Source organism: Rattus norvegicus, chromosome 1 (genome assembly GCF_036323735.1).
Source record: "Rattus norvegicus strain BN/NHsdMcwi chromosome 1, GRCr8, whole genome shotgun sequence".
In the NCBI taxonomy this organism is placed as follows: Eukaryota; Metazoa; Chordata; class Mammalia; order Rodentia; family Muridae; genus Rattus; species Rattus norvegicus.
The window spans coordinates 99,310,145-99,337,601 of record NC_086019.1 but is presented as its reverse complement, the minus strand read 5'-3'; the positions used below and the strand labels follow the sequence as shown (position 1 = coordinate 99,337,601).

Below are 27,457 nucleotides of genomic sequence, written 5' to 3'. Positions count from 1 at the left end.
GATAGCCTGGAGTTCTTGTGTTGGTTCCAGAACGTTCTTGATCAAGTGCCTTTCCAGAGGCACTGGGGGGAGAGGGCTAGGAGGGATGGAAGGACCCTCATTGTACTTCATTAACATCCTTGTCCACCAGCTGGTAAGGAGCAGCAGGGGGCTGTGCCGACAAGGGGTTGGTGACACAGTCAGGAGCCCACTGGCTTCTCATGTGTCGGAGCAGTATGCTGGCTAGGCAGGACTGGGTGAAGTGTTGTTTGTACCTGCCTCACAGTGGTCCTTGACCCCTGAAAGAATTCTCTTTGCCTTTGAGACTGAGCAGATTGCACCAAATGGCACTCGTTTCCAAGCCATTCCCCAAGGAGAAGCGCCAGGCTGCAGACACACCCCTTCATCCCGAGAGTGGGTGGCTGGGGAGAAGTGATCCAGTTTATTTCTTGTACTTAAAAATAGACGATAGCTAGATGATTGATCGATTGATAATGATGATGATAGACAGACAGACAGACATGTTTTTATCCTCAACCTTCCCTTAATCTCTAGATGTGACCAGAGTGAATGCTGGGCTTACCACCATCACTACCTCCAGTTTGCTTCCTGGTAGTGAAAGGCCACAGTGGTGTGAGAAATGGTATGACTGTGTAGGGGCAAAGATAGGTGACAAAAAAAGAAGAGTAGCCAGTGTATCCAGAGACCCAGGGTTCCAGTCTCCAGAGGGACATTGCCCTTGTGGGCAAGACTCAGCTCCTTATTCTTATAGGGGCAGCATCCTTCTGTATAGACACAGTCTTTCTCCTATACCAAGACTGAATTCCAGACAGTTCCAAGCTTGACTCTACCTAGCCCACCCCTCCAAACTAGGCTTCCACGCTGTATCCCAAAGCTCCCATCCCAGCTCTCACATACAGGACCTGCTCTTGGCCCTCCTTCTCTACCTTAAGATCATAGGGTCAGAGTCCTTTGCTGTTGACCTCAGCCTTAGAGTCTGGAGTCTGAAGACCTTCACTTCCATTTGCTCCACCCTTGCCTGAACTTGCTGTCAGCCTCTGTATGATTCAGTTTCCTCATCTGTGCAATGAGATAGTGGTTTTTCCTACTCCGTAGGGATGCCGTGTCAATAAAGTTAAACCAGAGAGAGAGAGAGAGAGAGAGAGACAGAGACAGAGACAGAGACAGAGACAGAGACACACAGAGAGACAGAGACACAGAGAGAGAGAGACAGAGAGATAGACACAGAGACAAAGACAGACAGAGAGACAGAGAGACAGAGACAGCCATGGTAGGGCAAGCATTCAATCCCAGCACTTGGGCTGAGGCAGAAGGATCCTGAGTTCAAGGTGGACATGAGCCACACAGTAAGATTTTCATAGCAAAACAAATAAACAAATTCTCAGAAAGGTACCCAGTTCAGAAGCATTCGAGACTCAGAAACTTGTACACAAATACTAGTATTAGGAAGGAAAGTTGGTCTTACCAGCCTGTCTGCTGTGCTGTAAATCTCACTATAAGATTCACAGCTTAGTCTAGAAAGTTCCGGACATCCCTCTGATGTTCACTGTAGTGCCCCTGGACAAGCCAGCCAGTCCACCCAAGGTGGACCATATCCTGGAGTAGATAGTACCCCATCTGTCTTGGGTACGTCATCCCCTTTGTTAGCCGAATGCATCTGTTCAAAAGTTCTAGGAAGAAGAGGGAAGCCACACTAGGGTGCAGACCCAGCAAGGGGGCAGGAGCAGGGGTGGGGTCAGAAGGTCTAAAGGGCTTTCAGTGCCCTGGCTGGATCTTCCTTGCTCCTTGAAGAGGCTTTATGAGGGGAGCCCTGGAGGAGATAACAGTGGTGTCTTTCACAATGGAAAGGTCAGCCAACATGTGTTTATTGAGCGACTCTGTGGGCCAGCCTCTCGCTTGGCTTTTGTCGGTGATTATGAGACAGGCAGACCCACGGGGTCCTCTTGGTAAGTCAGCTGCAATCAAAACACGTGATAAAAATTAGCGAGCAATCCAGAGCACTGTGGCCGTGCACAGAAACGTTTAGAAAATGACTCTGAGGGTACCAGGGAGGCCAAGACAGGCTTTGTGGCAGCCACCGAGTTGAGACAGTGACAGGGAGCACACAGAAGGGCAAAGGGGGAGACGGTCAGGTATTCTCGGCCTGGAGCAGACAGGCGAAGGCCAGGTGTCACGAGTGAGGAGGACCCCTCAGGCCAGCGTAGCAGGGAGGAAACTGTCATCCACTCCACTCATCTCTATCACGGAGTCCTGGGAGAGGTCCTGGGATCACCCGGTCCTCTGATGGCAGCATGTTTCTCTCTCTGATCACTGCCCTTCCTCCCAGGCCTCTTTGAAATCCGACTAAGGCTCAGAGTGCGTGGTTCAGCATCTCTGGATGCAATTTGGTACCCTAGCAGAATGAAGGGATATCTGCTATTACTTGAAAGGATGTTTCTTCCCCTCTTCCTCTGAGTACCTGACCCCACAATCATCGCTGACTTTGAAATAATAAACCCATCATAATTATGAGAATTAGTCTGGAGGCTTCTGCCTTGTTTGCTCAACTGAGGTTATTATGGCTGGTTTTAGAGGTGGAGAGGGCTTCCGGAATGGGCTCAGCTGAGACGGCAAATCCAGACAGATGCCTGTGGGCTGGGGGTGGCCAGGTAGTGAGTGTGGGTGGGGAAGGGTTCAGCGGGAGGGGCCCTCCCCGCGTGGAGCCCGGAAGTTCCCATTCCTTAGGCCACTGGCTAGGTTGGGAGGTGGAGTCTCAGGAGAAGCTGGAGAGCCTGACCTCCAGGGAGACCTTATCGGGAAGGAACGCCCCAAGGTAGCGGATATTTAGCACTTAAAGACTGCAGGGCAGGGCCTTGCTCAGTTTGATGAGAGTCCTACTTCCCACACATAGAGCTGCAGTCTGAAGTCCTGGGATGGGGATGAATATGGACTGTTTCATTCTAGTACACAATTAAGTCACAGGTCCCCTCAGTCCCTCTGTCCTTGTCCTCTGAGCTGTATGTTCACCCACCCTCAGTCAGCCTTGTGATGTTTAGAATGGGAAATGTCCTCCCAGGATCATGGTCTAGACACTTGGACCCCAGCTGTGGCACTGTCGATGGAGGCTGTGCAGACTTTAGGACTGTGGTCTATGGAAAACATGTGTCTGAGAGAAGGCCCTGAAGTGGCTATCCACTTCTGGTTCGAGCCCAAGCTCTCTGCTTTCTTTCCTGATCTACAGGTCGGAGCAGGCTGCATACTGAAAGCTCCCAAAGCCCCAGAGTGGAGCAAGCCTCCTCCTCTACAATCAGAATGGACTGTATTTCCAGAAGCCATGCACAGAAATAAAAGCTTCCTTCCCTTAAGTTGCTTATGTGACAGATTTTGTCACAGAGGCAAAAAAAAGTAACCAGTACAAACCTGGCAACCTCTTGGCCTGCTTCTTTTAGGAAACTTCTATAGGCCTATGACCAGGAATGTCTACCCACCTCTTTATGACCTAGGATGGCTTTGAATCCAATGCACAAAGCCATATACAGTCACTGGTCCAATTCTGTGGTCCTGCTGTCCATGGACAGCAGGCTCCATCACTCCCTCTTGGAGGCAGAGGGTAACAGTGGTACAGCAGCGAGGGCAGCAGGTGGGGGAACGGGGTTCTTCATAGGATAAGATCCAATATCCATATAGGGTATTAAAGAAATGGAGCAGCCGTTAATGCCGAAGTCTTTCTTTGACTTAATTTATTATAATGTATGTGGCTACAATGTAGCTCATAGTGCTGTTTTGGATCTGCGTTTTGATTCCCAAAATTGCAATCATGATAGGTGGATTATAAGCGTGCCTTAACATACAGATGAGGAAATGTATTCTGGTGCAATTTTCCCCTCAGGAGAAGTCGGAGGATAAGGGGCAGGAGCTTTGTGTAACCTTGCAACGTTCAGTTGTCTCTCTTGGTTACAGGGCAAAAATTAGCATCACAGGGACCAACAGAGCTACTGTATGTGTGTGTGGAACTGCTTTGAATGTTAGTCTATAAGTGTTACCGAAAGGACCAGAGGAAATGATTTTTTTTTCCGTATTAAAGGAGGAGTCACTAGCAAAGGTGTGTAGACTTGTCCGACTGTTCCCCATTCAGTAAATTCTCGTTCAGCGTTACCCCGGACCAGGAACCTTGCTAAAGATGAGTGGTGGCTCATTAAGTCAAGAGGGTCAAAGAGTCACCGGGGAGTAGATACTGGGTGCTACCTGATTAGAGAGTAAGCCGGGAATGGGGGACAGAGGTAGAAGGGTGGGGAAAAACTGTGAGAAGCCTGAGGGTTTTGGGTTCCAGGCTGAGTGAGGCAAAGACTCCCGCCATCAGCATCACGCAGATGGGAGAGCTCAGCTTTCATCCTCACTCTGGTGGTGCATGCGGACACCCCCAAGAGCATATGTCTGCACAGACTTTATCCCCAGGCCTAGAAACTCAGCAGAGGCACTAGGCAGAACGAGCTGCCTGATGTGCCTGCCTGGGGCCGCCACCCGCCCGGCCGATTATACACTAAAGTTCTACTTGCCCAAAGCAGGCCACCTGCCTCTGGGGCGGGGCTCCCAAAAGCAGAGCAAAGCTGTGGCTAGATGTGTGGATGTACTGTGTGGATGTTGGGCTCTGGCTGAGGCGGGCATGGGCAGGCAAGGACCTTCCCAGGGGAGAAGTTATGGGTACACTGGAGAGGTAAGGCTCCCTAATGCCATCTTAAAAAAATCTCTCCTTTTCTCCCTCCTCCTCTTCCTCCCACCTTCCTCGAGGCTGGGCACAGACAGTCCAGCCCCCTCCCCCTCTGAAGGACAGTTCGCACAAGGGAGAAGTTATTAGACAGGCTGAGGGCATATGAGTAGGAGCTAGGACTGCAGAGAGAGCAGATATCCTGTGGTCTGTGTCACTTACATAGCAGAAAGGCCTGCTACAGGGCCAGGATAGGCCATGTGCACTGGGGTTGGATCCCACAGGATGAGAAAGGGCAGGACCATGCCGGTGACTTTAGCCCTTCCAAAACAAAATAAAAACTAAAAAAAAAAGGCCTACCTATATTGCACCATTGTAGAAAGGCCCCCCTGTGTGTGCTCCCCAGTGTCACCTTCCCATCGGGTCACTCAGTCAGTCTCCATGGGGAATGTAGTTCCCATGGGCCAAGTAGTTGTGGAGATGTGTGAATGGAGCCGTGGATCCTTCCCAGCGTTTAAAGACAGGCAGTGTAGTGGAGGGGACCCGGCAAACAGGTTGTCAGCCACACAAGTATCCCTTAGCTAAAAGCCCAAGGTTTGTTCCAGAGTCTGAGATTCTGAGCAGAGCACCACTATTATATGACCAACACATGGCAGGCTGCAGTTTAAAAAGCAATGATTAAGGGGGTTGGGGATTTAGCTCAGTTGGTAGAGCGCTTGCCTAGGAAGCGCAAGGCCCTGGGTTCGGTCCCCAGCTCCGAAAAAAAAAGAACCAAAAAAAAAAGCAATGATTAAATATACAGTATAATGGGCTGGCAAGATGGCTGAGCAGATAAAGGGGCTTGCTGCCAAGACTGACCACCTGAGTTTAAGCCTTGGGACCCTCACAATGGAAGGAGATGACCAGCTCTCCAAAGTTGTTCTCTGACCGAGCACATGTTTATACACACACACACACACACACACACACACACACTCACACACTCACACACTCACACACACTCACACACACACTCATACACACTCACACACACTCACACACACACTCTCACAACACACTCACACACACTCACTCACACACACACACTCTCACACACACTCACACACACTCACTCACACACACACTCACACACACACTCACACACTCACTCACACACTCACTCACACACACACTCACACACACTCACACACACTCACACACACTCACACACACACTCACACACTCACACACACTCACACACTCTCACACACACACTCACACACACTCACACTCACACACACACTCACACACACTCTCACACACACACACACACTCACACACACCACACTACACAGAGAGAGTAAATAGTTTAAAATATTTTATACTACCTTTAGCCTAGAGTCTAGAAAATAGCTATAAAACACCAATGAATTTTCTGTTGAGATTTGTGTCTTATCTCCAAACTACCCGCCCACCCCCTGTGTGTGTGTGTGTGTGTGTGTGTGTGTGTGTGTGTGTGTGTGTTTGCATGGTGGTACATGCCTATAATCCCAGAATTCAAGAGATTTATGTGGGAGTATTGTGGATTCTGGGCCAGCCTGGACTATATCAGGTCTAATTATTTAAAAAAAATATGAGAAAGCAATGACAATTTTGAACTGCCGCCGATCCCAAGCATCGTGGATAAAGGATGTTTAGGCGGTCATTCAGGGAGTTGTAGACAACTGAGGATAGCCAACTTAGTCTGTCACAGAATGGCTCTTCAACAAATGGCTCTGGAAGCAAATGAACTTGGAGGTGAGCCAGGAGGCTGTGGCTGTGGCTGTGGCTGTGGCTGTGCCTGTGCCTGTGGCTGTGGCTGTGGCTGTGGCTGTGCCTGTGCCTGTGCCTGTGCCTGTGCCTGTGGCTGTGGCTGTGGCTGTGGCTGTGCCTGTGCCTGTGCCTGTGCCTGTGCCTGTGCCTGTGCCTGTGGCTGTGGCTGTGCCTGTGGCTGTGGCAGTGGCTGTGGCTGTGGCTGTGGCTGTGCCTGTGGCTGTGCCTGTGCCTGTGCCTGTGGCTGTGCCTGTGCCTGTGGCTGTGGCTGTGCCTGTGCCTGTGCCTGTGGCTGTGGCTGTGCCTGTGCCTGTGCCTGTGGCTGTGGCTGTGCCTGTGCCTGTGCCTGTGGCTGTGCCTGTGCCTGTGCCTGTGCCTGTGCCTGTGCCTGTGGCTGTGGCTGTGGCTGTGGCAGTGGCTGTGGCTGTGGCTGTGGCTGTGCCTGTGCCTGTGCCTGTGGCTGTGCCTGTGGCTGTGCCTGTGCCTGTGCCTGTGGCTGTGCCTGTGCCTGTGCCTGTGCCTGTGGCTGTGGCTGTGGCTGTGGCTGTGGCTGTGCCTGTGGCTGTGGCTGTGCCTGTCCCTGTCCCTGTGCCTGTGCCTGTGCCTGTGCCTGTGGCTGTGGCTGTGGCTGTGGCTGTGCCTGTGGCTGTGGCTGTGGCTGTGCCTGTGCCTGTGCCTGTGGCTGTGGCTGTGCCTGTGCCTGTGGCTGTGGCTGTGCCTGTGCCTGTGCCTGTGGCTGTGGCTGTGGCTGTGGCTGTGGCTGTGGCTGTGGCTGTGGCTGTGTCTGTGGCTGTGCCTGTGGCTGGGGCTGGGGCTGGGGCTGTGGCTCTGCCTGGGGCTGGGGCTGGTCGGTCTTTGAGGAAGGAAGATGGCAGTAGGGGACATGCTGGGGTCTGGCGGGGAGAATTCCCCAGCAGGCGATGGTAGCTCACCACTGAGTTAAACGTGGCTCAGAGCAGCAGGGATGGGAAACCGGGGATAGCAAGCGTCGTCTGGTTGTCTCCCGGCGTCATTGAGAAGAGTTCCTAAGAGGATTCCCAAGCTACATCCCTCAAGTCCCAACACATCTCCAGTCGCACCCACCGTCCATAGACAGCTCCGAAGCTCCCAGTCAGTCTGTTTCCCTTAAAGCCATCGTTGTCTGTTTTTGCTTCTCCATATCGAGGTGTGTTTTCCTGGGTGGGCTATGGGCTCCCGGCATGCAGAAATAAAATCTCCCGTGACTGGTACCCTGGGGCTGCTCACCCCCTCATGAACGAGGTGCTCAGGGAGATGTGGAGAGACAGCTTCACCATGCAGCAGCCACTGGACAGAGAGAGCTAGGGCGGTGAGGACCGCTACAACAGTTACCACCTGCCATCTGCCCTTTACTGCCACCTAGACCCCTCCCACCTCGGGTCTTCCTTCTCCACCCTTCACCTCAGGAGAGTGTTTGGAGGGCAGATGCCCCAGGAAGCTGTGCGTTCTAGCCAGAGAACATGGGACTGTATGAAGAATGAGTTTCCTGCCACCAGGCACCGGGCGGCACCCAGCAACATGGAGACTTCTCGTACTGTACCAAGGAGGGGGTAGGCCAGCTGGTGTATTCTTGTGTGACTCCATTACACGGACCGTCACCTGTTGGCTTATCCGACGTTGTCTGCACTGTGTTTTGGACCTTGTAGGTGGCAAAAGGGAGGCTGCAATTTGAAAAACCCACCAGATGGCCTTTCCTCTCATGGTCTCACTTGCTTCTCACGGGGGACCGCAGAGCAGGTGCCTCGATCCCTATCTCAGAGGCAGTGTTGGAGGCTGGGCAGAGTTAGAACGCATTTACAAATGGCTCGGAAGCAGCAGCACAGGCTTGAGGAGCCCCTGGCCTTGGAGGTTTGTAGAAAGAAAGTAGACTCTTTTGCCATGAGCACCAGGACCTGGCCATCCAATCTTATACCGGCAGGCGGCGAAGGTCAGCAGCACACAGATTTCGAGTCCAGGGCAGAGTGGGAGCCCCTCACAGAGTCAAGAGGACCTCAGTGTGTTCAGCGGCTGGATATGGGGCTGAGGTAGCCCCTTCAGGTAGACAGGAAAGCTGCTGCGGACAGCACTGTGGCTGGGGGAACTCTTACATGGGGGAACTACATGTCCTGCCACCGCTACATGCAGGGCTATTCACTCATGTGCAGTTCTTTTATCCACGCCCACAAAAAAAGGATAAGCAATTTGGCCTTTCTACTTGTAGTGTTCCCTGGGAATCCAGACCTAGAGCCTGTGGGCTCACTGATTCCTGTCTCTGTTCCCTCATGTGTGGTATAGGTTAACACTGAATGTGCGTCCACTCTGTGCTGTGTTTGGAGGTGAGACCTACAGCACATTTCTCTGCGATCTGATAGGCTGCACGTAGAGCCGGTGTCAGAAGGGTGGTGTGTGAATTCTGCACCTGGCTGGAGAAACTAGTCAGGGACTTGATCTGGAAGGGACTGGAGCTGTCGGTCATTACGATTAGGGAGGGATGTGGGTTGATTTATAATCGAGGAAGGCCAGGTGTATGGCCACATCAGAGGGAAACAAAATTGTCAAGAACTACCAGAAATAGGGCCAGCAATATGGCTCAGTGGGTAAAGGTGATTGCCACACAAGCCTGGCAACCCGAGTTCGATCACAGCTATCCCCATGAAAGCAGAGGGAGAGATTGATTCCGCAGACTTGTCCTCTGGGTTCTACCCTCACTCCCACCAATAAAAAGATTTAACAAAGAACTACAAGAATAAGCCTCCTGGCATTTGTTGCAAGAGGGAGGAGTGGGGCCTAAAGCTGAGACTCGCTGCCTTCTGAGTAGCCTGGGAGCTTGGCCTTCCCACGAGGGTCATTCACAGGACACATGCCATGTCCATCATGTGTCTGCAAGTACCAGGATGGCAGACAGGGCCTTGGCCCTGAGTCAAAGCTGGAGGGCAGTAGATCTACGTGCTGTGGAAGACTGACAGACCTGGATAGACGTTTTCCTTTTCTTTTACATTGCTAAGGATCGAACCCGGGGCCTCGAGCATGCAAGAGAAGCCTTCTACCAACACCTTGGATAGAGCTGTCGCTGTTGCTATGTCTAATTCTTACGTGCCAGACAAAATATTTACCACTGTATAGTATTAAGGAGACGGGCATTTGTTCAAAACAATTTTAAATCTTGATCTAGTGATGATGTCTCTCTGATAAAGATTCTCAAATTAAGAGGGCGAGAGGTCCACAGAGCTCAGAGATGGCAGGAACTTCAGTGCTGGCAATTGACACTTGTTTTCTGCCACTGTTTACTCTTCAATAAAAAATGCATATTTACCATAGCAACCTCCTGGTCACGTGGTGCCCTGTCTTACTGCTACCCTCTAAAACAGAATAGCTTCTTAAAGAAACACACACTTGCTAACAGGAATGCCTTTCAGATGCAAAAGGGGCTCTTTCTACAGAAGCTTTCCTCCTGCAACAAATGCTAATAAACACAACCCAAGGCTTCAACAGGAATCAGTTGGGTCCTGTACCTTAAATGTAGGACCCTGATTACCAAAGCCTAAAGAAAATGACTCTTGGAGGGGCTTTTGATGCTTCAAGGATCTGCTGATTATTTGAATACAGTGTTAAACACACACACACACACACACACACACACACACACACACACACACACACTTGCAGTTACACACACACATCTATATACTAGACGCCAGCCGCTTGCATCGTCTGGATGGGAGTTCGGCGTGGATTCTAATGACCCGCCGCTTCATCTGTGATTAAAGATTGTCATCTATGGGAAGCTCAATTGCAGCCTGAATTGTTTTTCCGCTGTTAACTTGGGAGAATTGCCGGGGTTTTAAGAGCTCTGCAGAGCCTGTTCCAACCTGGGCTGCTCAGGAAGCGAACACAGATCCCTGTTCTGGAGTCAGATTGTGTGCCATCCCATGGGTCAGGGCAGAGGGGAGAGACCTCAGGTCACCCTGCAGCTTCTCTCCTGTAGCCTAGTCTTCCGGTGTCACCCACGCTAAGAGCCCCTGTTTGTGGAACACCTTGTGAGCTCCTGTGATGGGGGATGTCTCTCCCCATCCCATACAGGCCATTAGGTTATGAATTACCACAATTACTCCGGTTTGCAGATAAGAAAATGGAACCTCAGAAAGGTTAACTGATTTGCTCAGGATTACACACCCAGAAATTGGTAGAACTTGGCTTTTTGGGGGGTTTTCGTTTTGATTTGTTTTGGGTTTTTTTTGGGGGGGGGACAGGCATTTGCCGCGTCACTGGCCAACCTTCAACTCCTTAAGTAGTCCAGGCTGGCCCTAGACTTCCTGCCTCAGCCTATCTTGAGGGTTGAGATGACAGGTATGTGTCACCAGACCTGCCTGGTACTTAGTTTTGGCCTGGGACCTTTTGTATTGCAAAATCCTCTGTTCCCTCCTGTTGGGAACCTGTCTACCCAATATAACTATGGAAGTTAGCAACTGTGAACAGAGCAGAGACACTCCTGGAGACGGGGCCTCAAAACTAGTGCTTTCTTCACCCCAGTGTTTCCAGAGAATTCTAAGGCAGCCTCAGTATAAACCGGTTTTGGGGGTTGGTTTATTAAAGTTTTTTGTTTTTTCTAAATTTGCTTTTGTTTGATGGGATCAGGGTCTTGCTATGTGACCCAGGCATGCTTCCAACTCTTGATTCACCCCCTGCTTCTACCTCCCAAGTGCTGGGATTAGTGTTACGAGCTACCACACTCAACATGAGCCAAGTCTTTTGAATCTCCCTTTTCGTCCTGACGTTCACCCAAGCCCGGCAGCTGCATGACACCCCCTCCCCACCCCTCACCGCCGCCGCGGCCACCACCACCCATACTGTACTGAAGTATCAGGGTGCCACGGTCTTTATGATGGCAGTGCCCAGGGGAAGGAGCTTTCTTCTTTGCATGGTCAGGACTCTGGCCAGCGCCCCTGGCAAGTGAGTGGACCTCAAAACTGGGCCCAGTGTTGTTTGTTGTTGTTGATGATGACGACAACGACGTTGTTAAATTCTTTTCAACTACACATGAGCCAGCATGAAGAACAGGAGCACACTGCCCGCCTTTTATGAAAAAAATGGCTTTGGGGGGGGGTTCTGATTTTGAAGTGGGGCAGGGCTCTGTGCCCCAAAGTGGCATTGTGACCCAAACACAGCAAAGGAGAAGTGCCCTGACCCTATGCCCTTCCAGCCAGTCTGAGAGTCGTGTACATGAGCCATTTCATAATTATCCGTCATGACTGCCTCCGTGCTGCCTTAATAGATTATTTAAAATGGTGTGCGTGCGTGTGTGCCTCCCGTGCAACCTCGAGTCGGCCCCGAACTGTACATACATACAAGCTGGGAGAGGTAATTGCTTATCATGTATCTCTTTGTTCCAGACACTTTTATAAAAGACTATGTATTATGTATGGTGTGACCTTCAAATGTCAGGAATGTGTTGTGCAATAAACTGTCAATATTTGTGGTTATAAGGTACCAGATGACTTTTACAATAATTGGAACGGCTATATTAAAAGCTTGGATCACTCAGCTGGTTAAAGAGAAAGACACAGGCCAGCGTTCACCAGGGACTTGCCTTCTGCCAACTATTAAATGAAAGATATTGCAAGGTGCTTACGACGTCTTCTTTGTTTAAGAAAGAATACGGCATGACACGTCTCCAGGGGACGCACCATCTCCGAACCAGCCTTCCTCCTTTCAGTAGGTGCAATCCCCACGAGGAGACTCAGCTCCACAAGTTATGGCGACTGACCAAATGGATTTTTTAGAGAAGATGTGTCCGGCTCGGCCACAGCTGCCTGAGGAAAGAATTTCCTCCAGTGAGGGCTCCGACCTGCTCTCTACCCCACCCAAGGAGAAGAGGCCATAAATTATCTTAAGAGGATCTTAAAAGCCATGTGTTTTTTCCCCCTCTTAGGAAAATAAATTATATAGAAATCTTTGGGGAATTTACAGTGTGCGGAAAGTAGAGCTTTCTCTAGTTTTCTGTCATCTTCGTTTTCCCTTCCTTTCTCTCCTCATCCTCCTCCTTCTGAAATAGGAGCTCTCAGATTATAAAAAAAAAAATTAAAGCACCATGGATATCTTCAAATAATTATAATAGAGGTCAGATCGCAGATGACTGAGAAAGAATGTCTGCTTTTGTGATGTCTCAAGCCATTTCCTGCTGGATTGTCTAAGCAGCTTCGGTCGAGGGGACCAGTCTTGGTGTTTACACTCCTTACCTTCCGAGCCTCCTAGGTAGATGTTCTACCGTGGAACTACAGCCCTGGCTCGCTCTCCGTTCACCTTTTAGCTCGCAACAGGGTCTTTCCGTGCTGCCCACGCTAGCTTTGAACTTGCAATCATCCCGCCCTAACTTCTGAGCCGCTGGCCTTGCAGGCATGTGCCAACCCCCATTCATTCCTAGAGGTATTTTTTTGGACACTCGATATAAGCTGAGTCTCCATCACGTGCCAAGGGTATAATGTTGAATGATGGCAGTCTGCCTCTGTTCCCTCCCTACTGGTGGGAAGGAAAAGGTAGTAAGCACTTTGATATCCAGGCCACTTGTCATGTGCTTCAGAAGCCAACCGGGTGTGTGTGTGTGTGTGTGTCTGTCTGTCTGTCTGTCTGTCTGTCTGTCTGTCTAGGAGTTACAGGTGGGCGTGAGCCGGCTGATGTGGGTGCTGGGAACTGAACTCAGGTCCTCGACAGGAGCAGTAAGTGCTTTTAACAGCTGAACCCACACTCCAGCCCTCACGCTCATTGCTTCATTAGAGCCTGTTAACTTTAAAGCTTTCAACATAAAGGAGAGTATTATTAATACTTTAGACTGGGAAAGGCAGAGATTTTTTCCAAAACATGGCTTCCCTCAGAGGAGACATGGGGCGAGAGGCAACTTCCCTTGGAGGTGATGTGGAATGAAAACCCAGCAAGAAGTAGTACCCTTGAGAATTCTGGGAAGGGAGCTCCAGGAATAGGGGAAGCTATAAGGACAGAGTCTGCCTAGGAGGGACGGGGAGGGGAAAGGTGAGGATGTAGATGAGGCTCCAGCCATAGTGGCAGGACTTGGACAGAAGTTTGGGGGTCTGGTAGGATCGGGGGGTGATCACACTAATTCCACAAAGAGCAGTGAGCTACAGCAGCTGCCCCCCACTCCATAAGATTCAGAGGCTTTCCTGGGAGATGACAGCTCCTTAGACAGGGCTTCTCCAGCCTCACTCAGGTACCAGCGTCGGTTCCCTGAGCCCAGAGTCATGGATGAGCCTCCCTTGCTCCCTGAGCCCAGAGTCATGGATGAGCCTCCCTTGCTCCCTGAGTCCGGAGTCATGGATGAGCCTCCCTTGCTCCCTGAGCCCAGAGTCATGGATGAGCCTCCCTTGCTCCCTGAGCCCAGAGTCATGGATGAGCCTCCCTTGCTCCCTGAGCCCGGAGCCATGGATGAGCCTCCCTTGCTCCCTGAGCCCGGAGCCATGGATGAGCCTCCCTTGCTCCCTGAGCCCGGAGCCATGGATGAGCCTCCCTTGCTCCCTGAGCCCGGAGCCATGGATGAGCCTCCCTTGCTCCCTGAGCCCAGAGTCATGGATGAGCCTCCCTTGCTCCCTAAGCCCAGAGTCATGGATGAGCTTCCAATACTCCCTACTGGTGTCTCTACCTCACTGTCCCTCACCAGGCCAGAGGGAAGAGTGGGTGTGCAGAGTCCTAAGGAGACCCCCCCCCCCACCCAATGAATGCATTGTCCCAGGTAAACGCTATGGATCCCAAACCCTGCCAGCTCCAGTGCCAATCACAGACACCCTGCAGACTGAGCGCCCACTAATTACAACTTGAATCTGAAATGTCCCATACACTCGTATGTTCACGTATGAGTCCTCGCTCACAGTCTGGTGACGCTATTTTGGGTGGTGGGACACTGGCTCACGGAGGTAGTTGATTAGGAAAGCGGGTCTTGGACAGTTATAGTACTGCCCCTAGTTCTGGCCCATGGATCCGAGAAGCCTCCATAACACATTCCTGCCACTGAGAACTCTGCCAAACTTCCTTGCTGTGAGGTACTGAGATTCTCAGAAACTGTGAGCCAAGCGACAGACAACTTTAGTCTCTTCAGTTATTTCTGCACGATTTCAGATTTCGGTCGCAGACATTACAGTAACTCATACACTGCCCACAGCCTGTGGGGAGCCCCCCAGACCTGCAGCAGGAGAGGGCAGCCCAAGGATGACAGGGATATTGTTAACAGCAGCATCAGCAGATAAGAAAAGAAGAGATCACAGGGGGCCCAGTCACAGCAGGCGGCAGGCAAGTCCCTCAGAGCCCCTCTCTGGCCCTTAAGAAAGGACTGTGGGCTAGGTAAAACCGGAAGTACACCTGGCACGCAGTGCTTGGTTTAAAGCTCGAGTGTATTTTAAGGGAAATTTAATCCCCGTGTCACTCATTCATCTTCACTGAGTTCATCAAAATGTTGCATCAGAGAAGTGATTTGAAATCCTAGTATCTGAGATTTTCTTTCAAAAAAAAGTTTGGTCTTTAGTGACTATTTTCCCAATTCCAGGAACCCCTCTTTGCCAGCCAGCGTCAACTGAGCTGTGCTCAGTTTGAGTCGCAGTTGAAGGTGAGGGGTGCCATGGAGAGGATCCTGCCTCCTCACCTCATGGGCTCTGGGGCTCGCCTGGTGCCCCAATAACCCACTAGGACGCTTGATGTTGGTTAACACACACACACACACTCACACACACACACACACACACACACACACACACACACACACACAACCAGCAGCAACAACAGAAAACCCTTTTAATTTAAAAACATGTTTCGCCCCTCCATATTTTGGTTATCTTTTGGACATGACTATGTACGGCCATCAGGAAGCTTTAATAAAACAGTAGAGAAACAAGTTAATTCTGACCCATCACAAGAATTCTGTCTTTGGATCAGTGGAACCACTCACGGTAGTATTGTTACCACTTGTGTGTATATGTTAACTTTTAAATGTTTTTCAGAAATAGAAGGCTCACTTCTCCACTTCAGAATATTTACTACAATGACCAATGTTTAATATTAATTTATATTTAATTTATATGGGTTCTATGCGAATGTATGCTATGTGTGCATGTTTGCGTGTGCGTGTGTGTGTGTGTGTGTGTCTGTCTGTCTTTTGTCTTCCTACCTGTCTGACTGTGGAAGCTAGAAGAGGGCATCAGATTTAAGAGTTATAGGTGGGCGTGAGCTGACTGATGTGGGTGCTGGGAACTGAACTCGGGTCCTCGACAGGAGCAGTAAGTGCTTTTAACAGCTGAGCCCACACTCCAGCGCACACGCTCATTGCTTCATTAGAGCCTGTTAACTTTAAAGCTTTCGACATAAAGGAAAGCATTATGCTTTGAAGAGGAACCCTGCACTTCTCTGGATATTCTCCAAGGTGTTAGGTTTTTTTCCCCCCAGAAAAAGATCTGAAAACCCTGGTGTGTGTGGGCAAGGACATTCAGAAAGATGTGACATCTTTCTGACCTGCTGAATGCATTGACCACAACTCTCACCCTCTACTAAGTGCCCCCCGCCCCCCATTAATAAAGAGAATCATGCGTTTGAGATCTCTCTGTGCATTTAGACTTCTGGCGTTAGCTGCCGGGTCATCTCCGGAAGTGTAGCTACTACTACACTGGAAGGTCCCTGGAGTTTACAGTCCCACGGCATGTTGGGAAATGAGGGAGTGCACGCTCAAGTACACAGGGAGCCCTGCTCCCACACGTGCTGACTGGAGAACCTGGATTCACTGTGAGGACTTCACAGCGCTCATGATCACCTACGCCAGCATCACGGTGCTTAGCATCACCAGAGATTCCTAAGCGAGCTTTCTAAGATGTCTTCTTAAGGGAATAAAGGGGCAGGCTGCCTGGTTTTTACTGATGATACCTGTGCAATTCAACATGATCCCCCCCCCATTCTTTGATTAATAGGACTATTTCAAAAGTTGATATAAACTCAGAAGATTTTGGCCAATTCTCTTTTGAGTTTTTAATATTTAATTAGAATATAATTATACCTCCCTTCGTTACAACTTCCTCCCATGGCACCACTCCTGTTCCCTTTCAACTTTATGGTCTTTCCTTCTCTCTCTCTCTCTTTGTGTGTGTGTGTGTGTGTGTGCGTGTGTGTGTGTGTGTGTGTGTGTGTGTGTGTGTGTGTGTGTGCAACCTGCCAATCTTGTTTAATGTTGCTTGTATGTGTCTGTTTTTAGGGCTGACCACTTGGTATTGGATAACCATTCAGGCATTCATCCCTGAGAAAGACTAATTCTCCCTCTCTCCGAAGTCCGTAATTGCCTGTGTCTTCTCATCCAGGGGTAGGGTAGAAAGTCATGAAATTTCCCGAATCCATGTTGGTATGGCAGCAAATGTTCTCACCATTTAGCTCCTGCTGAGGCAGTTACACTGTTGAGATCTCTTACATGTGGCTTTCCTGCCACACCTATGTGAGCACACTCATGCTGTACACTGTCACTGTCCTCAGACACACCAGAAGAGGGCATCGGATCCCACTACAGATGGTTGTGAGCCACCATGGGGTTGCTGGGAACTGAACTCAGGACCTCTGGAAGAGCAGTCAGTGCTCTTAACCACTGAGCCATCTCACCAGCCCCTCCCTGCCTTATCTAGCAGACACAACTTCACAACAGACTTTCTGATCCTTTAACTCTTCCACTCTTTCTGCCTCTTCTTCTGAGTTGCAGCCATTGTCGGTTCTTGACCATCTCTCACAGTAGCAGCCCTCTAAACACTGTTCCGTAGTGTCACCCAGGGCTAGTTCTCATTCACACAAGGCTGGTCACGTGTCCTGCATTGTGATTCTACCATTTCAACTCTTGCATAGCAAGGAGCCGAGGTGGAAGAGGCATTAGGGTGATTGGCAGAGTCCCCCTCTCTGCTCTTCTCCCCTTCCTTCATTGACTGAAACCAGTCACCTGGTGTCAACCTAGCCCAAGGAGAGTTGGGAAATGTAGTCCACAAAGTACAGTGCACTGAATGGACGTACTTGTTGTCCTTTATGCAGTTTGCTCCCCTATATATTTGAACTGTACCCCCTTGTATGTTATTTTGTCCTAGGTTGTTGGAGCCAGGGCAGGTGACTTGATGTAGTGCACGAAGACAAACTGGGGTGGGCTTGGGGCTCCTCTGTCATGGCACCACAGGAAGTCAGAGCTGAAAGACCTGGACGGTCCTTCCCTCTTCACCTCTTCTATCCCCAGAGGAAGAAACCAAGACCAGAGAGGGATGAGGGACTAGGGACAGCCAGACATTGTACATACAGAACAAAAAGACGCCCACACCCAACTCCTCTCTTCTAGGAGCTGTCTGGGCAAATGAACCACTTTTGATTATATTAATCAAAGAAGCTTAGTGTTTAAGACAACCTGTTGGAAAATCTACCTTTTATATACAAAATCATTTTATAAGCCAAAAATTTAAATTCCAAACAGAGTAAGTATGGCTGAGGTTTACAGTATCACACACAAGGTGCTCATGAGTGTAAAAACATGTCTGTTGTATAACCAGATAGCCAACCTCGGGGTTGGTCTCAGACAGCCCTTCTTATACGTGCCTATACATTAGAGTCAGAGAACTAGGTCTTCTGAGCAGACCGTCTATGTACCTTGGGTCTCCAGTACTGCAGTTCTGTTAGTGAGGATAGTGAGATGCAGGACCCAGGTGTGGGAGCATCTCTCTCCAGCTTACCGTCTGCCCTTGGTGGCTGGCCTCACTGAACCCACAGAGGCTTAGAACGACGACGCAAATGGAAGGCAGGACACGTGGTGCCTGACCTCAAGAAGCTGAAATTAGGAAGATCACTCAGTGACCTTTACCCCTAAATAATGTTACCGAAACACAACTTGAGATGGCGTGGTTCTCTCTCCTCCTGTTAAGCAGTAGCTTCCAGCTCGTAGGCACCAGGGAACGATAGCAAAGGTTTTGCATACCTGTCTGAAATCCCGAGGTGGCAGCATGCGCCGCTCACGCCTTTCGGGAGTGTTATCTGCAGCATCTGTGTAAGGCATTGCTTCGGAAAACATGGTCCCATGTCACTCAGGAACATGGAGAAACAACACAGAGTTCACAGGCCAGTTTCTTGTGTGCTGTTATGTTAGAGGGCAGGCAGGGCTGTCCCTCCTTGCCAGAGGATTACAGAGGGCCAGGTGGCAAATTCAAGCCTGTCCTCTTGTCCACCTGAAGGAAGTGTTTTGTAGGAGGGAAAAGAAATTCTGCAAGTTGAAGGAGAGGGAAACAAAGGACGAGGGCCCCAGAGGCGGTTGAATGAGTCAAGGCACTCATCGCAGAGCCCGATAGCCCGATGTTTTTTATAATTCACTTTACATCCCAATTGCTGCCCCCCTCCTAGTCTCCCCTGTCCCTCTTCCCATCCCCCCTCCTTCCCCTCTGAGAGGGTGGAGGTCCCCCCTTGTCCCCCTACCCTGGCACACCAAGTCTCTGCACTGCTAAGCGCATCCTCTCTAACTGAGGCCAGACAAGGCAGCCCAGTTAGGGGAACAGGATCCATAGAAAGGCTTTAGGGACAGCCTCCGCTCCAGTTGTTGGGAGACCCTTATGAAGACCAAGCTGCACATCTGCTACATATGTTGGGGGGTGGGGAGGATGGGGGACTAAGTCCAGCCCAGCCCAGCCCATGTGTGCTCTTTGGTTAGTGACTCAGTCTCTAAGAACCTCCAAGGTTCCAGGTTAACTGGCTCCGTTGGTCTTCCTATGGAGTTGCTATCCTCTTTGGGGTCCTCAATCCTTCCTCCAACTCTTCCAAAGACTCCCTGAGCTGCCATCAAATGTTTGGACAGCCTGATTTTGATATCCAGGGTCCACAAGGTAGAAAGGAGAGATTAACTCATAAACTCATGCGTGTCGTGCCCTAAAAGGTCACAGGCATGCTTTGGCAGTCATGTGCACTTCTGGGTCCGCACGCACTACAAAATACGTACATAAATAAAATAATATATTTAAAAATACAATTTTAAATCTTCTCAAAACTTGAACCCTCTGACAACTCACTAACCATTTAACAAGTGACCACGGAGGTATTTTTATCAGGAGTGATAGGTGTCAGGGGTCTGCAGTCACACCCTGGCTGCCCTTCATGTAGATGGTGGGGTGTAGCAGGATTGGTGGCAGAGGGACACTGTGACCACATCTGTACTGTGAGTGTGAGCATCAGGAACCACATACCTTCCAAAAGTCTCGGCTCGTGGGGTTGAGTACAGCTTAACGTGTGCATGCTAGCTAGCACCCATCTGAGTACTGGTTTAGACTGGATTCATCCACAAGGCCCCATGTGGTGTGTGTGTGTGTGTGTGTGCTTTCCCAGACTTCCTTGCACTTGGCTTCCTGTCTCTGTGGACACTGCCAGGGACCACCCACCATTCCTCTTCATTGTGGCTCAGAGTTTGTTTTTCTAGAAGGATTAGTCTAAGAGTAAACGCCATAGGCCTGCTGGCCCTCCCAGAGAAAACTGTTTCTGTGTAAAGTGAAAATTAAACTCTTAAATCTGCAAAGAAAGCTGTTTATCTTACAAATTTATTCCTTTTATTGGACCACACATATCCACGATAGAAAGATAAAAGAAAAACAGATACGGGCCATCACTTAGAGTGACATATAGCAAGGCGCAGGTCATCGAAAGTCTGTAAAGCCTTCCAGGGTGGCATGCTGTCTCCGTCCATATTTATCTAGAATATTTGGAGTAAGTCCTCACCAAAGGCGCTTCCTCACCATGCACACGGCTCTTGTTTCAGGACTGCTGGGCCCTTCACACTTGGACATTTGCAGGGAGAGGCTGACGGGCTGGATCATGGGACAAGAGGCCTGGCGGGAATCTGCCTTTAGAGGTCTACACCTCCCAGACTCCAGCCTGACACTTGAGCCCTGCTTATAATCTTGAGGGGTGGCCGTTGGCCTCCAGGCTTGGATCTGGTGACTGGATTTGTCTCCAGGTGGTACTTGGGAAAGTTCCAATCCTGCTCAACATCTCTTACACGGAACCGAAGATCTTAGGAAAAGGAAGTCCTTGTGACCTAGGGATGGGCACATGTCCTGGAAAGGGGTGCAGGGATGATACAAAGAGAGGATATTTGTGCTGTTCAAATTCAGGTGGACTGCGTGCAGTGGTTCAGGTCAGTCATCCTAGTACTCAAAAAGCTGAGGCAGGAGGATTGTGAGTTCAAAGAAAGGGAGGAATAAAGGGAGGGAGAGGGAAAAGGGATTGAGGGAGGGAAGGGTGGGGAGAGAGAGAGGGGGAGAGAGAGAGAGAAAGAGAGAGAGAGAGAGAGAGAGAGAGAGAGAGAGAGAGAGAGAGAAGCAAAATTAAAACTTAGGTTTGAAGAGATGGCCCATCAGTTAAAAGCACACACTGCTCTTGCAGAGGACCCGATCTTGATTCCCAGCACCCATGGCAGGCAGCCCAGAGCCGCCTGCCAACTCCAGCCCCAGGGTCTCACTCGCTCTCTTCTGATAGTCACAGGCACCTTTACTCACACGTTCAGAGGCCGCCATATCGGCACACACATACATATAATTAAATATAAGACAACAAAGGAACTAGGGGTGTGGCTACCTAGCATACACAAGGCCCTAGGCCCATTCCCCACCATAGCAAAAGGAAAACTCTGGGTAGACTCAGCCTGCAGTTCATGAACGATCCCCGGGGGAGACATCGTGTGGGGCCCGTGTGACCCAGCTCTGCCACAATCTCTGAGCTTTTCATCCTTACCCATAAGTCATCTTTGGGTGCTTCTCATGTGTGTTGGAATGCCGAGAAATCTGGAGCTCAGTGAACTGACAGGCTTTGGGTGAGAGCTCTGGATACTGTAAACTACCCCTCCTGTCTGTAAAAATTATGAGGGGGGAAAAACCCTCTGAGTAATTGTACACTCCAAATGGGTCTTCCAACAGTGACAGGGAGAGTTGGGGAGAATGGGATTAGAAGGAGGCCTTCGATGTACTTTTCTGGGGTGGTGATCTGCTCACATATGGTCCAAATGCAGAAAGGATGTTCCAAGCCAGGGCGCTTTCACGGTCGCCGGGAGCCAACATCCAAATAAGAATTAAGTGTGTTTGCCTTCATCTCGTTCATGGTCTATAAGTCTGTCCCTTTCGGCCGTTAGCAGAGAGCACCAGCAACGATGTTGTTGAATAAAAGCAATTTGCATTTTCCATTGCTTGGAAGGTACAAATCTTATTTATTCTCAGCTCAGCAGAACTCACAGATCTGCTCATTATCTCAGAAGGTCCCCTTGTTCTCAGAGGAGGATTTACCACAAGGCCTAGAGGGGATGCTGGAAGCTGTGACAGGGACCCTTCCAGCCTCCGGAGCTTGGGCCTGGGTGCGAGGCTGCAGCCTCTGCTCTGTGGGGAGGCCAGAGACTTGGGGAGAAGTGAGTCCAGAGAGGGTTCTCTTGCCTCCCCTTCTCAAAGGCACAGATGCTCAGGATCTGCTCTACTCTGTAGATGTCACCTGTATGGCCCGGTGATGTCAGGCCCTGGGCGTTGCAGTAACACACCCCAAAACACTGGATATCTTCAGTTTTATTTACTATTATGTCCTATCATCTCTGTGCAAAAGGCAGCTGTATGTAAATTTTATTCCACTTTCTAATGGTTCAGGCTACATAACAAACGAGAGCAGGATGGAAAATTTGTATCGATACTTTACGGAGGGACTTCTCAAGTCACGGCACGGAGATTTAAATGCAGTGCTCTGAGCTTATGGGAGTTTGGAAGCCGAGCTTCTGCACATGACTTTGAGTGTGTCACTGTGTGTTTATCATGGGCTAATTGTGGAACCGCATTTCCATCCTTTCTCTTCTCCCTTTCATGCAGTTCCTCCAGTCAGGGATAGATACAACTCCACAAGGAAGCAGTGATCGCTGTGGGATAATTTTCTTTCCTGTCCCGAAATAGACGCGTGTCTGCTTGTCTCGGGGAGTCAGCCGAGACACTCCCCCATCCCCTTGTTACTGGCTAAGCTGCAAATGTGATTTTGATCCTAGAGTGAACTTTCCAGCTAGCCTATATTACAAATTAATCGAATTCCACCGGTGCCCACATTTTCAAACTTTTAGAAAAAAAATATTTAATAGGAACTAAGCAAAAAGAAGAAATCAAACCAGCTGCTGACACAGCTGTTTCTTCTCTTGTTTAATTCAGTTCAATATAAAGGTACCATATGCTGCTTAAAATGATGATAGGAAAGATGAAATAATTTAAGAGAATAACAAGAAAATACATGAATTGTCAGCATTCTGTCAGATTCAAAGAATGAAATAGACAGGTGTAGTATTGACATGTTTAACTTTGTGTGGTGTTAGCAGTTTTGGTGTGAACAACTTCTGACATGTGCTGAAGTGATGTGAGAACGCTTCTCATCCACTGCAGACATCGGCGAGGAGGCCGGGAGAGCCGGTGGCGTCCAGCAGCAGGCGCTGCTTCGAGACAGGAACCTGGGCTCGGCCATGAAGGACTGCCCGTACTGTGCGAAGACTTTCCGGACTTCCCATCACCTCAAGGTCCACCTGAGGATACACACAGGTGAGAGAGATGGAGGCGTGTCCGGGTGTCTGGAGGGGACCACTTAGGGCTGAAGAGGCCCAGAGTCCAGCTGTGTCTCTGGCCCAAGCCCACAGCTGCGCGGGTCCCAAACACTGTGTCACTCGGTGTCTCATTGCTGAGACAAATATCGAGAGTACAGCAGTTTAAAGAGAGAGAGAGAGGGAGAGAGGGGTTTGTTCTGGCCTGTGCATTTGATTCAAGATCAGATGGCTCCATTACTTTTAGGTCAAATATAGGCGAAATATAAGCAGACCAACCATTATAAGAAGATTCCCCCAAATGACCACGTAGACTGGCCTCTGGCCCAGCATGGATTCCAAGCCTAGAGGCTGGACAGATAGAGCCGTCCTCCTTCACTGTGTGGAAGTTAGGTAGTTCACCATGGTGTTGCCTCAAAAGAAACCTAGAGACGTTCGTTCTCAAACAGAGAGAAATGCCCTTGGGCCGCCCGGCCATCTCTCTTGCCTTAGGTCACTAGTTTCTTGCACCGAGGACGTCCTTTTAGAACTCTGCCTTGTTCCTCCGCTCTTTTCAAACGGTTCTTCTTAGCTTTTCTACTAGTTGTTTGTGTATTGCCAATATAAAAAAAATCTATCTGAGTCATGGACACCTCCATTTTCTTTGATTTTTCTCCTGACACTTTATCTATTGGCGTGTGAGCGCCTGCAGAAGATAGACAAATATGCCATCTATTTTCAAAAATAATTGTGTTCCATTTCCCGCAGAATCAATAACTCTGCTCATGGATGGGCAGAAGCAGCTACTGCATATGAGTCTTGTATGTTTCTGAAGGGTGAGGCACTCGACCCCTCAACTGGTTTCTTACCTGCTGCCCAAAATCTGACACCACCGGGAGCCCTGGCAATACATGGCCACTCTGTCACTAGTGTCCAGGGTAACAGCCACAGCCACAGCAGACCTGGAGGATGTCTCTAGGGAATCACTGAAGGTCACATGCTAGTCGCTTTTTTCAGTGCCAAGACAGAACAAATACAGAGGAGAGGCCTGATTGGCTCCTGGCTCCAAGGATACAGCCCCTCTTGGAAGGGATGTCACAATAGCCGACAGGACAGCCCTGTCTCTGATGGCAGGGGGAGCTTGTCCCCACCTCAGCAGGCAGGGCGCAGAGGGCTCCAGCCGGAAGCAGGATCACTCTCCTATCAGCCAGCTAAGTCCTAGGTCCCAAGGGCTCTGCAGCCTTGCAGAACAACGCCACAGGGTTCGAACACTGTAGGCATACATTGTAGACTGTAGGGGACATTCACATCCAAGTCATAACAGAGGGACACTGTAAGACTGTGCTGTGAATCCCGCTGCTCTTTCAAAAGGCTCTTGCTGCAATCTGACCAGCTTCACCCTGACCCCAGGTCTCACTGTCCCGGTCCTCAGCACTGTGTGCCCTTTGTCTTCTTTACTCTGTCCCTACAGTGCAGCCCCTGCTGTAGGACCTTCACACAGCCACCACCTCCACCTCAGACGGTCTCCTTCCCAGCGGTCCCAGGAACATAGTGCACTCTCTCTTTCACACACACATGCATACATGCATGCTTAAGTAGGCACGCATGTGTATACACACACCCTTCTTGACTTTGGTTGGTCATGAATGTAACATGTTGGGAAAGAGCCTTGTTGCTTACACTGGTACTGTTTTCCGCCAAGCAGAACCTGAGACTTGTGAGGGTGGTCATTTACCCCATTCTTATCATTCTCATTATTTCTCTAGCCCAGCTCCTGCAAGAGTGGTGGGAGGGGACATGCTCAAATCTCTCTCTCTCTCTCTCTCTCTCTCTCTCTCTCTCTCTCTCTCTCTCTCTCTCTTTGTGTGTGTGTGTGTGTGTGTGTGTGTGTGTGTGTGTGTGTTCATGTGCACACCACGGAATGCATGTGCTAGGAAGTCAGAGGACAACAACTTCCTGGAGTTGGCTTTCTCCTGCCATGTGGTCCCCAGGGATTGACCTTGGGCCCTCACACTTGGCGTCAAGTTCCTTTCCTGGATCAGCCATCTCCACAGCTACAGGGACACCCCGAGGTTACATGTAAGACTTAGTGACAGAGCACACACTGGGGCAGGGAAGCGAGCCTCCTCTTGTTATCCCTGTTCTGTCTAAGGTGGCCTGGAAGGGTCAAATTAGTAGGGAGTGCCATCCCTTGTCGAGGAGCCATGAGACACCACTGGACGCCACAGCATGGCTGCCAGTACTGCCTTCCTGGGACCAGCCTTCCTTAAGCCATGCTCCAACTACAACATCTCTTGCTTCTTGTCCAGATTCCCTTCTTTTCCCTGGCTCACTCTTCTCCACAGCAGCCAGCTCATCTGTCCTGCTCACACATTCGCACTGTGCAATTGCCTCTCTCCCTGACTAAAGTCTGAGTTCTGTGAGAACAGAAGTGTCTGTCTGTCGGTCTGTCTGTCTGTCCGGCCGTGTCTTATGGAGGGCAACAGGGGGTTGCCTGGCTCTCAGGGGGTAAAACAATTATGGACTGCATGAAGTAGTGAGCTCATTGGGGAAGATACCCAGGCTCCCGGGGAGTCATCTCTGACACCTCACTCACTTCCTCGGGTTATAGCAACATTTCTGTCCTCCCCACGTTGGAGGGCACCCCTTAAATTGTGGAAGTAGTTATGAGACATTGGGGTTTTCAGGGCATGAAAGCTCTTTGTGGGGCACTGCCCCAGGGCTGTGTATACTGGGGTGTGGACACCAGACCAGGGTATCTTGTGTGTAACTGATTTTAGTTGACTTGAACATACAGCCCTGGGCCAGGTTGCTGGGGAGAGGCGGCTCCCTGTGGGTGAAGGATACACCTTGCTTCAAGGGTGGATTGGAAAGCAAGGGCTCCTGGTACCTGCCACTTCGGAGATGAGCATAACCTCCGGGGTCCATTCCCACCGTGTTGCCATGTGAGGAGACATGGACTCAGACTTCTGCAAGTCTGGCGACCTGCACGGAAGCCAGTGGATGCCTCTGGCTTTAAATCTTGAGGCACATTTGCCTCTTCCCCCTGGTTTCCACATTATAGACTTCTGAAGTTCATGACTCCGGTAGAGGTAGGGCAGGGCCAGCAGCAGCAGCAGCGGCGGCAGCAGCAGCAGCAGCAGCAGCAGCAGCAGCAGCAGCAGCAACAGCAGCAACATTCCAGAAACTTCCTCCATAGGGAGAAAATGAAAGACGCCATGGAAACATCACATCCCTACCACCCACTCCCGGAAGCAGCATTTGCTGGGTTTAAAAAAAGCAGAATGGAAACCAGATAAAGATCAATTTCCTTTTTATCTAAGAACAAAGAAGTCGAGAAGCGGTTATACTTGTGTGCCTGAATAGAACAGAAAGTGTTACACGTTAGAAATCACCGAGGTAAACACCCATCGCTGCAGCGTGGAAGCCTAGACGACACACACAATTAAGAAAAAGAATCAAAACCGAGTTATTTGTTAATACAGGATTTCATGTGGGGCTGGTGCGGTTGAGCCAGGGTGAATCACCTTTCACCTTGCCCTTGGGGGTCCATGCCTCTAAACGGCATGACCAAAGGGGGTCATGAGCGGGCCATGAAAGAGGAGCGCACTGCCAAGTCCTTCTTAAAGTCCTTCTGGTAAGGGACACATATGAGGGCATTTAAAAAAAAATCCAATGTGTAATGAATACGGATTAATTGGTTCAGCTCTACGAGGGACCATTCTCTGTATTTTTCTGCCCCACTCTATCTTTATTAGAAGTCTTGATCGTGTGACATCGACTGATAAAAACCATTTTCCTTTCTTTTCTCCACTGCATTAACTTAATTACTGCTCCTCTTCTCCCAACACCTGTTTATTAGAGAGGCGCTGAGTAGCAGCAGCATTCAGACGGCTCTGAACATCTGGGTGCCGAGGAGAGCCTGCGGGCAGCTAGGACATCTCTGCAGCCCACCCCCCCACCCCGCTTCAGACAGATCGGTGGGGGCTGGGGGTGACCAAGGGACCTCCGGAGTCCCTAGCCTCACTGAGCTCCCAGAGATTCTCCTCCGCCCCCAGTGTGGCTCCTGGATAGGCAGCATCCTTGCCACCCAAATTGAGGGAGGGGGAAATCAGGGTAGTTCTGCTCCGAGGTGTACTACCACGGGCTGGTTAAGACTCGACGGCCTGAGCACCGGTACGTGGACGGCGTCCCTTCTGTCGCTCAAGGGCTATGACTTGAATTCGGAGCTAGAGCACACAGGCTGTAAGGAGCACGGATCTGTCAGCGTTCTCAAGAGAAACAGAACCAATGTGTACAGTCGTGCATTTGCACACTGGCCTTCTGCCAGCGGCAAACTATATGGTGACAGCGGATTGTAGTGGAGAGGCTGAGACAGTGCCATGAGTTTGAGGTGCGCCAGCTTCAAAGCCAGCCTGGCTTATACA

At 50.1% G+C, this 27,457-nt stretch overlaps 1 protein-coding gene and 1 long non-coding RNA gene across 15 annotated transcripts in view; one reads left to right on the top strand and one right to left on the bottom strand.

Moving 5' to 3' along the window:
- The window catches only part of Zfp536 (zinc finger protein 536), a 463,247-nt gene that overhangs the window by 262,778 nt on the left and 173,012 nt on the right, over nt 1–27,457 (top strand). For all 14 annotated transcript variants that reach the window (XM_063283757.1, XM_008759270.4, XM_063283740.1 and 11 more), the window contains one exon: nt 22,900–23,052. In XM_063283757.1, coding sequence (XP_063139827.1) covers nt 22,900–23,052 — 153 coding nt within the window. The remainder of the gene's footprint in view (nt 1–22,899; nt 23,053–27,457) is intronic.
- LOC134485112 (uncharacterized) lies at nt 22,643–24,081 on the bottom strand. The gene is made up of 2 exons (XR_010062992.1): nt 23,900–24,081; nt 22,643–23,036 (listed from the first exon to the last, which is right to left on the bottom strand). It is a non-coding gene; the product is annotated as an uncharacterized LOC134485112 (long non-coding RNA).